Raw genomic sequence first — 11,786 nt, forward strand, 5'->3', positions numbered from 1 at the left:
ACCCATCAGAAAGGATATATGCCCCCCTATGTTCATAGCAGCACAATTCACCATAGCTAAGATTTGGAAACAACCTAGGTGCCCGTCAGCAGATGACTGGATCAGAAAACAATGGTACATCTACACAATGGAATACTATGCTGCTATAAAAATGAAGGAAATCTTACCATTTGCAGCAGCATGGATGAATCTGGAGAGCATTATGTTAAATGAAATAAGCCAGGCAATGAAAGAAAAAAACCACATGATCTCTCATTTATGGAAAATAAAGAACATTATAACCTAATGAACAAAAAGATAGATACAGAAGCAGTAAAGCATCAAACAGACTGTCAAAGTAAAACGGGAAGGCTGGGGAGTGTTGGGGAGGGGGATATAGAGATCAAGCAAAGGATTTGTATACATGCATATAAGCACAACCAATGGACACAAGACTCTGGGGGTGGGTGGGGTGAAGGCATGCGGCAGGGAGTAGGGGAGGCTGGGCGAAGGTCAATGGGGGAAAAAACATAGATATATGTACTACTATATGTAATACTTTACCAGTGGTTCCCAACCTTCCTAATGACGCAACCCTTCAATACAGCTCCTCATGTTGTGGTGACCCCCAACCATAAAATTATTTTCGTTGCTACTTCATAACTGTAATTTTGCTACTGTTAATGAATTGTAATGTAAATATCTGTGTTTTCTGATGGTCTTGGGCGTCCCCTGTGAAAGGGTTGTTCAACCCCCAAAGGGGTTGCTACCCACAGGTTGAGAACCGCTGCTTTACACAATAAAAAAGAAAAAAGTAAAAGTACACGAGGTTCATGTTCAGGAGACGGGAAGTTCCTTCTGACCCTATTTCCCCTACAAAGTGATCAGAATAGAAATTAGGCCAGAGTGTGAACTTAGAGTCAGTGGACCAAGTGCTGGGGGAGAGTTGATCATCAGTGAGGGTCCCTGGGAACCAGAAACATGAACTATGGAGACATAGACAGAGCTCCTGGGTCCCATTCTTTCAGACCAGTTTGGAGCTGAAAGTGTAGCAGCTGCACTGCCTCCTTTGTGGTGTTTATTCTCTAGACTCAATTGTAAGATCAATTTCTATCATTGGTGATACAAATGAAACTTGGTCAAAGATAGGGTGTTGTGGTGAAGATGTAGGTAATATTAGGGAGTGATTAGGTTTAAAAACTCATTATTGGAAACCTGATGTCTGCATGTGACCCTTGGGACCAATGTAACCATGTCCATCCATGATGAGGGTCAACTGGAATCTGCACCTGATGGGACATTGCCACATTGGGGGAAAGCTACCTGTGAACATGATGGGGGAAGGTTAACACATACATCCAGTGTTTTTTCATTGGATTGTGATATCCTCATTGTTTAACCAGTTCAAATTTTCTTTCCTCATTTTCCTCTGAAACAGCCCCACATATTTCTAAGAGTCTTAAATACACTGTTGAGAGTGTGCAGGGGCATAAGCCAAATGTGTGTTGATGTTGTACTTTATATCATTCCTGAGTTCACTTTCTAGGTCTTTCCATTTTCTGGTGCAGTTTTTAGGGTTTGATGTTTAAAATATCATGTTATATGTATAGAGATAAAAAAGAGATTTTAACATATTTCACTCTACTGCATACATTTTGTTTTTCTTCTTCTTGCCTAAGTATTATGAAAAGTACTCTAGTTTTTCAATTAAAGATGTCACAGGGGCACCCTTATCTTGGGCCTGATGCAAGAAGAATAGATTTGAAATTTTCTCTATGTAGCATGATGTCAGTTGTTGGCTTCTCAAAAGTGGCCTTTATTATATTGAAGTCTATCAGTTCTACAGCTAATCTGTTAAGAATTTTAATAAGAGGGAATTTTTGAATTTAAGTGCTTTATTCTATATCAGTTTACATCATGGTACACCTTATCCTTCATTCTGTGCATGAGGGTAGTCCATTTACTAGTTTACAAACATTGAACGATCCTTGCATTCTTTCACAATATCCCGCTGGATCATGGTTAATGATCCCTTCATTGTGGTGTTAAGGTTCCTAATATCTTGTTGAGAGTTTTTGCATTTATGATCATCAGAGACATTTATCTGTCATTTTTTGTGTGTCCTTACTTGACTTTGGTATCAGTGTAATGGTCAGCTCAATAAATCTCTTTGGAAGTATATCCTCTTCTTTTAATTATTGGAAGAATTCATGAAGGATTGATTAAAAAGCTATGAATTCTTCTTCGAGTTTTTAGTGGAATTCACCCTTGGTCCTATTTGGTATTTGATTTTTATTTGTTTTAAGTTTTTCACTACTACATCATTTTTTTTTAATTCATAGCAATCTAGCCAATTTGGGATCCAGTTTCTAATTTGAGCTCCTACTAAATGGACTGAGAAATTCAACTGTTAATCTTCACTGGGTGTGGTCAGTGTTGAAATAATAGTTGCTTGCAGATCACATATTTATTTCATATGGCACCCAAGAGAATGAAATATAACCATATTTTCTTATATAGGATTCATAAAGTAAAGTGTGTAATGACATGAATGGTTTTGTATCACTGCTCATGAGTGCAAGTCTTTTCCACAAAAGAATATGTGTGCATGTGTGTGACTCTGTGTGCATCTCTGTGTGTCTGTGTGTTACTGTTTGTGACTGTGTTTGTGTCTGTGTGTGTGTGACTGCGTTTGTGTCTGTGAGTGACTGTGTGTGTGACTATGTGTCTATGTGACTGTGTTTCCTGGGCAAGTAGGAAGATAATGGTATGGATACAGGGGGTCCCATGAATGCTCCTAGGCTTCCAACATGTTCTGGAAGCACATCTCACACACAGTGAAGCTAGAAAACCTTGGATGCAAGAGGAGAGGTGGAGGGAGGAGTTACATGATGCACATCCCAGCCCTCAGAGTCACCTGTTCACACCATGGTCTTAGCACTGCTTCTTGCAGGATAGCAGGGGCCCCTGGTGTGGACAGATGTGGGGGCTCACTGTATTTGGTGCACTGAGCTGACAGCTCTTCCAGGGGTCAATGTGGACCCAGAGAGGATGGATGAGGTAGGCCAGCTCTGAGTGTGCTCAGGCCTTTCAGCAGAGGGAGGGCCCTGTGATCTCCCTGGAAACAGGAAGGGGAGGGCACATGGAGAGTCAGACAACTGAGGGTAGCTGTGACCCAGGAGGGATGGATGCACAGCTGTGTACACAGCCCAATCCCAGCAATCCACCTGCAGAGTTCACATACATCACTGAAAAGTTGAAAAGACAGTGAAAAAAGTCACTTTTGGAATTTGTGAAGGAGACTTCATGAAGGAGAGTTTTCGTAACTGCCAATATGTCACCTGCAAACAGAAAATATCCCTTCTTCATTGTTGTCTTCAGTGAAACTATTAGAAGGAAAGCTTGTCCCTGGGTGCATCTGAGAGCTTGAGAGGAAATCATTGGGCCCACTTGAATGCCCTCCCCCACCCCACCTCCCTCTTCCCCTGCTCCTGGGGCTGCTCTATGTGATGTGGGTCCTGAGGGCCCCTGGTATTCAGAGTACTGCCTGCAGCCTAGCCCTGCTGTCTTCCTCAGAGAGATTTGTGTCTGGGCTCACATTGACTTCCCCTCACTGTGTCTTGCACAGTAATACATGGCAGTTTCCTCGGTGTTCACAGAGCTCAGCTGCAGGGAGACCTGGTTCTTGGTTGTGTCTCTGGAGATGGAGGTTTGGCTCTTCTGGGAGGGGCTATAGTAAGTGTCTCCATTATTATTTATGCACCCCATCCACTCCAGCCCCTTTCCCAGTGGCTGGTGGATCCAGTGCACATGATAGCTCATTAAATAGAATCCAGAGACAGTGAGAGAGAAGGTCACAGCCACTCCTGCAGGCAGGTTTGTGTCAGGGCTGACACTGACTTCCTGTTTCTTCTGGTTCTCAGATGAAAGACTCTGGTAATCTGAAGGCAATTCATATCATCAAGAAGCTAGGAGGAAGTCAGATGAATTCCTATTTAGATGAAGGCTTTCTGTGGGATAAAAAAAGTTGGAGTAAATCAACAAAAATGAATTGAAAATGCTAAAATTCTTATTGCAAATACTGATATGAATACAGACAAAATAAAAATATTTGGTTGTGTATAAGAGTTAATTCTATAGCAAAAGTTGCTGAAATAGAACAAGCAGAAAAGGAAACAACGAAGGAGAAAATTAAATGTATTCTTAAGCAAGGGATAAATTGCTTTATTAACAGGCAATCTATAATAATAAAAGTGTAATATGCAAATCAACCAAATCACCAAACAGCAGAATGACGTTCAGGATGACTTTGAGACAACCAGGCTATGACATGCACTGGCGCAAGGCCAGCCAAGGCAGGTGCAATGCAATTGGTCCCCACCAGGTGCCAGGGCCTCCCTCTTCTGGTTCATCAATCACGGTGCCCTGAGATCAATTTCCCCAAAGAGGGAGCCCAGGCTAGCCAAGAAATCGCACCCCACATCTGTCTCCTGAAGAAGGAGGCCACACAGAGGTGGCTGGGGAGGAGAGCAGCACCACACAGATGCCAAGCAGTGGCAGCAATGGGATTGGGGACAGCTGTCAGCAGCCAGGGGAAGGAAAGCCCCATAGGCCCTGATCACAGCCAAGTCTAGGGACCCTACCAGAGGGGTTCCAAATTGCGAGAGGTTGCAGGCCTGGCTTAGGAAACCACCCTCCTCCATGCATGAATTTTGTGCACTGGGCTTCTAGTTAGTTTATAATTGCTTTATTAATGGCCAATAAATTTATAATTTTCCCGATCAGCTTTTTGGGGCTGCTGGGGTTATAGCTATTGAACATGTAGAACACTTGGCTCTTGTCACAGGTGTGAAATTGCCTCTACCTTTGACCTCCCAGAACTAGTGAAACTTGGAAGTTGCAAGCTCATTGAGGAAGTCATGATTGGAGAAGACATGCTCATTCACGTTTCTGGGGGAGCCCTTGGTGAGGTTAGCACTATTGTTCTTCGTGGTGCCACTCAATACAGGTTAGATGAAGCAGAAAGATCTTTGCACGAGGCCCTTTGTGTTCTTGCACACACTGTGAAGGCTTCTAGAACAGTTTATGGAGGAGGCTGTTCTGAGCTGCTCATGCTGTGTCACACCAGGTAAAGAAGCTGTTGCAATGCCATCTTAGGCTCAAGCACTGAGGATGTTGCCTACTCTTACAGCTGACAACACTGTCTATGACAGTGAGCTTCTGGTGGCACAGCCCTGAGCTGCCCATCGTAAAGGCAATATAACTGCTGAACTGGATATGAAGGAAGGTGCTATTGGTGATATGGCAATGCTGGGCATCATAGACAGTGTCCAAGTGAAGTGCAGGTTCTTTTGAGTACAGCTGAAGCAGCAGAGGTAATTCTACGTGTAGATGACATCATCAAAGCAGCACCAAGGAAAAGTATCCCTGATCACCCCCATTGTTAGGCATTCTTATATGTTGTTATGCTCTGGACCAGTTCATAGCAACATTGTTTGATGGACTTTGACTTCTTAAAGAAAACTGTGCCATGAACATTTATGTGTGGTTCTTATATCCTTAAGTTTAGAAATTTAGCTGATCTTTTATTTTAACATGGGTCTAATTTATTTGCTGTTCATTTTCCATAAAGTTCAATTGTTTTAAAGTCTATTTATCATACAGTACATAAAAATAAAAAATATGAACAATTAAAAAAATAAAAAAGAGTTCAAAATATAAATGATATGCCTTTGACAGTCACAAGTAATGAACACACCATGGAGAACCAACCCTCACAACCCGAGGAAGAATAAGGAACATGTCACTGAAAACTGGTACGAAATGGATCACTGGTTTTTACATGCACATTCTCCCAGTGTCTCTGTTCTAGAAGGTATCACCTCCCCAGGTACAGGGGATCTGCACTTGAATACCTTTGGGGTCATTATTCACATGACATCCCCCGGATCACCCAAGCTGCATAGTTCATTGGAGTCCCAGTTATGAAATATCTGAACACATGCAGGGAAGAGTGGACATGTCTCACTGGAGGAGCAATGGTGACAATGTGTTTGTATTTGTACCATAATTTCTTTGGAACAAGACCTCTCTCAGTCCATCATAGTCATCATCACCAACATCACCATTTGCTTTCTTTTTTTATTCTGCACTGCCGCCCTGTGCCAGGCACTCACTGCCCCAGTATCTGTGGCCATGGGCCATGCATATATGCATCCAAGGTTCTTGGATGATTACTCCCCACTCACCCTCCCCAATTTGCTTACTTTTAATCATTCTTCTCATTTTCTGTAGACATGGTGGTTGTCTACACAATGACTTTTTATAGGAAAATAATGCAGATGCCTCCTCTTTAGATGTCATTGGAAAATTCAATCCCCAATGGCCCAACTCTAGGTTGATACAAGGCCTCCTTAAAACTGATGACCTTGGCCCTAGGCAGTTTGCCTCAGTGGATAGAGCATTGGCCTGTGGACTGAAGGGTCCCAAGTTTGATTCCGATCAAGGGCATATGCCTGAGTTGCAGGCTCAATCCCCAGTGTGGGGCATGCAAGAGGCAGCCAATCAATGATTCTCATCATTGATATTTCTATCTTTCTCTCCTTCTCCCTTCTTCTCTGAAATAAATGAAAATATATGTTTAAAAGTAAACAAACATAAAATAAAAACTGATGACCTTGGATAAAAATTCCCACCAATACTTCAGAATACAACCTCTGTCCAATTCTATCATCATCATCACCATCACCATCACCACCACTACCACCACCACCACCATCATCATCATTTGCTTTACTTGTAATTATACTTCTAATTTGATGTAGACCTAGTTTTTTTTTAACACACACAATGACACTTTATATAATCTTTTTGGTCATTTTGTATAGTTGTTAAGTAAAATAGATAGCCATACTCTTATTTTTTAATATATCTTATTGATTTTTGCATAGAGGAAGGGAGAGGGATAGAGAGTTAGAAACATTGATGAGAGAGAAACATAGATCAGCTGCCTCCTGCACACCCCCTCCTGGGGTTGTGCCCTCATCCAAGGTACATGCTCTTGACCAGAATCGAATCTGGGATCCTTCTGTCCGCAGGCCGACACTCTACTCACTGAGCTAAACCGGTTAGGACCACACTCTTATTTTTAATTTGACTGCTGACAACTAATGGCTTATTATTACCTCTTCTCCATCTGTCACTCAGGAGAAATCTGATAAGAAATCATGACTTTGTCTTTAGATGTCATTGTGAAATTGAAACCACACATGCCCCTGGAAGGAAAAATACTCTCCCTCTGCCACCACCAGTGGGAGTATAAATAAAACCCCAAGCCAGTCTCCTTTCTTGGCTCCATCAGAGCAGATCTGATTTCCTGAAGGGCCTTTCCTGTGCATACCAGAGATGTCAGTTACGTATGGAATAAACAGTGTATGATCACTTGGTGTGTGTGTTTCTTGTTGGCCTGGACATGTGTACCAATCTGCTTCAGGTCCCTCTACCTCTGTTTGGTGTTACCTACTCTTGGTGCTGTGAGCATGATGATAAGACAGGTTCTTCCTTCTCTAGTTTTGGGGTCACACTCCTCTGGTGCCTGCTGTCCAGCACACTCCTGTCCTGCTGCTGGCTGGTTGGGACCCTGACCTGTGAGGAACTGAACTGAACTGTAGAGTCAGCAGAGTCTCTGGTTAGATTCAAGTGACCTGGGACAGAAGATTAGATAATGATTATTTGGGCACAAGAGTGTCTGAGGTTTCTCCATGTGAGAAAGTTATCTCTGTTTACAACAGACTTTTCTATCTCAGAGACATCAGAGGTAAGTGCAGAGTCAGGAATCCAGAGAGGTTCCCTGAGGGAAACTGTGACATGAAGGTGAAACCACACACAGGAAACTAGCCCTAACCTCCAACTGCACAGGCTGTTGGGATGGTCCTTGTGTCCAGGGACCCTGCGCGCCCCCTGGTGGTTTCAGCCTCTCCTGCAGGGAGGTTTGTGTCTGGGCTCACATTGACTTCCCCTCACTGTGTCTCTTGCACAGTAATACACAGCCGTGTCCTCGACTTTCAGGCTGTTCATTTGCAGGTATAGCATGTTCTTGGTGTTGTCTCTGGAGATGGTGAATCGGCCCTTCACAGAGTTTGCATAGTATGTGCTACTTCCATCAGGATTAATCAATGAGACCCACTCCAGCCCCTTCCCTGGAGCCTGGCGGACCCAGGTCATCCAGGAGGTACTGAATGTGAATCCAGAGGCTGCACAGGAGAGTCTCAGAGACCCCCCAGGCTTCACCAAGCTTCCCCCAGACTCCAACAGCTGTGCCTCACACTGGACACCTGCAAACACAAACACATCCTGGTCAGGAAACTCTTGCACATCCACGGTTTCTATCACTCATGCCCCCTCACATACTCAGTGTCTCTTGTTCTGCTAAATTTACCTCTTAAAAGAGCAACAAGGAAAACCAAGCTGAACCCAAACCGCATGGTGAGCGGTCCTGTTCAGTCCTGTTCAGGGTATGGGAACACCTGGGGATCCCGGGTCTGGGTTCTTGTCCCAGAGCTGCAGAGTTGGGGCTGGGCTGGTGTTTATGAGCAGTGGGGGCCCTATTTGCATGTCTTCCTGCTATATAGGGGGCTCTGGGGTTGGACTTTGACATAAAGTACAGTGTCCCTGAGTGTGACATGTCCAACGGTGCATGCATGTTCAGTAATTCCCCACATCTGGGCCTGTGCACTTCCCACTGAACCTAAATTCTGCAGGTCACTTGTACAAAGTCCAAGGAGAGAAAAGTATCATAATAATAAAGGGAGAAGGTTTAAAATGAGAGAGGCTTTTGACAGTCACCAGTAATGACAACCAAGAGAATCAACCCTTACAACCATAGAAAGAAGTAAAAGTGCAGGAGGTTCATGTTCAGGAGGCATGAAGTTCCATCTGACACTATTTCCCCTACAAAGTGGTCAGAGGATAAACTCAGACAAGAGTGTGAGCCCAGGAGCCAGTGGGACCGAGTTGTGGGGGAGAGAGGAGCCTCTGTGTGTGTCCCTGGGAACCAGATGCATGAACTATAGAGACACAGACAGAGCTCCATGTTATTCCTTCAGGGGAGTTTGGTTCTGAAGGGTAGAAGCTGCACTGCCTTCTTTGTTGTATTTATTCTCTAGACTTCTTTTTAATCCAGTTTCATACATTGGGATATAGAAGAATCCCTGTCATGATCAACTGTGTTTAGAGGAAGATGTGGGTAACCATTGAGGGATAATTAAGTTTAGGTTATGAAAATCTTGTTATTGGAAAGCTGATGTCTGGATGTGACTCTTGGGACTGCTGTCACCATGTCCTGGCTCAGCTTCAGGTCTGTGACACATCCTGGGATGTCCACAGATGGATGGACCTGTGAGAGGGCTGATTGTGGATGAAAGGGGGCAGGTGGGTTTTACAGGGTCTGCTCTGCTCTTGAAGCTGTGGGAAGAGCTCGGGAGAGTCAGCAGGGCTCTGGCCATGGAATTAAGGGGCTGGGGCAGATCTAAGGAGAATTTGGACAGTGGAAGCAGCTTGGGAGATTTCCTTCTTGAATTTTGGGAATATTTTGAGAAAGACAGATGTTAGTTCTCCTTTAAATGTTGGTGAAATTAACCTGTGAAATCATCTTGGAGTTTTTTTTTTATTCCTGCTATGATTTCATTAAGTTAATTTGATCTATTTATATTTTCTGATTCAGGTTTAAAAGGATATATTTTTCTAGGAATTTAGCATTTTTGTATATATGGTCCTATATGTTAGTATATGGTTGTTCATAATAGTTTATTATAAGTTTTCTATTTCTATGGTATTAGTTGTTACTTCCCTTTCATTTTTTTAATTTTATTTATTTGTGTCATCTCTTTATTTATTGATGAGTCTGTTTACAAGCTTGTCAATTTAGTCTATCTTTTCAAAGAACCAGCACTTGCTTTCATTAATTTCCTTAGACTGTTTGTTGTTTATTTCCTCTATGGTCTTTATTATTTCCTTCCTTGTACTCACTCCAGGTTTTTTATCCTGTCCATTTAGTTGTAGAGTTAGATTGTTATCTTTGTTCCTCTTTTCTGAGGTAGGCTTGTGCTGGTTTGGATTTCCCTATTATAACTGCTTGTTCTGTGTCCCATAAATTTGGGTTGTTGTGTTCACATTTTCACTTGTTTTAAAGTTACTTTGAGTTTTTCTTTGATCTCTTTGATAACCCATTCATTGTTCAGTAACATATTCCTTAGCCTCAATGACTTTGTGTGCTTCTCTCTGAGTGTTTTTTTTCTTGTGGTTGATTTATAATTTCATAACATTATAGTCATAGAAGATGCTCGATATGATATCAACCTTCTTAAACTTATTGAGAGGTGCTTTGTGTACTCATCTGTGGTCTATCCTAGAAAATATTTCATGTGCCGTTGGAAGGAATGTACATTCTGCTGCTTTGGGGTGAAATGCTCTAAATATTTCAATTAAATTCATCTGCTCTAGAATGTCATTGAAGATCTGTGTTTTCTGCCCTGACCAGTTTGGCTCAGTGGGTAGAGCATCAGCCTGCAGACTCAGGGGTCCCGGGTTCGATTGTCAAGGGCATGTACCTTGGTTGCGGGCGCATCCCCAGTTGGGGGTGTGCAGGAGGCAGCTGATCGGTGTTTCTCTCTCATCGATGTTTCTCTCTGTCCCTCTCCCTTCCTCTCTGTAAAAAATCAATAATATATATACAAAAGATCTGTGTTTTCTTATTGATTTTCCATCTGGAACATCTACCCATTGATGTCAATAGGGTGCTAAAGTCTGATACAATGAACATAATTACTGTTAATCTCTCCTTTCATGTTCTTCAAGATTTGCTTTCTTAAAATGTATTTTTATTGATTTCAGAGAGGAAGGGAGAGGGAGAGAGAGAAAGAAACTTCAATTATGATAGAGAATCATTGATTGGCTACCTCCTAAGTGCACTGTAATGGGCATAGAGCCCGTAATATGGGCATGTGCCCTGATTGGGATTCCAACTGTGACCTCCTGGTTCATAGGTCAGAGCTCAACCACTGAGCCACAAAGGCCTGACTCAGATTTTCTTTATATATTTAGGTCCTCCTTTGTTGGATTTATCAGAGTTATATCCTCTTGTTGGATTGCTCCCTTTTATTATTATGTAGTGTCTTTCTTTGGCTCTTACTATAGTCTTTGTTCCAATGTCTATTTGTCAGATATAAGCATTGCTGCCCCAGTTTTTTGTTTTTTTCATTTCCATTTGCATGAAATTTCTTTTTAAATCACTTTACTTTTTTTGTGTGTATCTTTTGTTCTGGAGTATGTCGGTTGTGGATAACATATATGAGTCTTGCTTTCTTATCCAATCATCTACCCTATGTCTTTTGATTGTAGTATTTAAGCTATTTACTTTACAAGTGATTATTGATTGGTATATATTTATTGCCATTTTATGCTTTTACCTCTGAATTTTTTCTTCTTTTTCTCCTTCTTCTCTTCTTTCTTTTCCTCCTCTTCCTGCTCCGCTCCTCTTCTTTCTTCCAGCAGAAGCTTTAACATTTCTTATAACACTGGTTTGATATAACAAACTCCTTTAGCTTTTTCTTGTCTTGGAAAGTCTTTATTTAGCCTTCAATTCTAAAACCTTGCTGAGTAAAGTAGTCTGTTTGTAGGTTCGTGCTTTTCTTCACATTGAATATTTCTGCCAATCCCTTCTGGCCAGAAAGGTTTCTATTGAGAAATCAATGGACAGTCTTATGGGAGCTGCCTTATAATCACCTACCTTAAGGCATTTAACTATCTTT

The 11,786-nt window shown here is 42.1% G+C and overlaps 1 pseudogene and 1 gene segment (V, D, J or C); one reads left to right on the forward strand and one right to left on the reverse strand.

The window, feature by feature from the left end:
• Window positions 1-3,890: 3,890 nt before the first annotated feature.
• On the forward strand, window positions 3,891-5,426 carry LOC129148254 (T-complex protein 1 subunit beta-like; annotated as a pseudogene).
• Window positions 5,427-7,971: 2,545 nt separating this feature from the next.
• On the reverse strand, window positions 7,972-8,462 carry LOC129148267 (immunoglobulin heavy variable 3-74-like; the record flags this gene model as incomplete). The annotated part of the segment is given in 2 exon segments: window positions 7,972-8,312; window positions 8,417-8,462. Coding segments are annotated over 2 exon segments (387 nt in total), but the record flags the coding sequence as incomplete, so codon positions are not given.
• Window positions 8,463-11,786: the final 3,324 nt, after the last annotated feature.

Source organism: Eptesicus fuscus, chromosome 24 (assembly GCF_027574615.1).
Source record: "Eptesicus fuscus isolate TK198812 chromosome 24, DD_ASM_mEF_20220401, whole genome shotgun sequence".
NCBI lineage: Eukaryota > Metazoa > Chordata > Mammalia > Chiroptera > Vespertilionidae > Eptesicus > Eptesicus fuscus.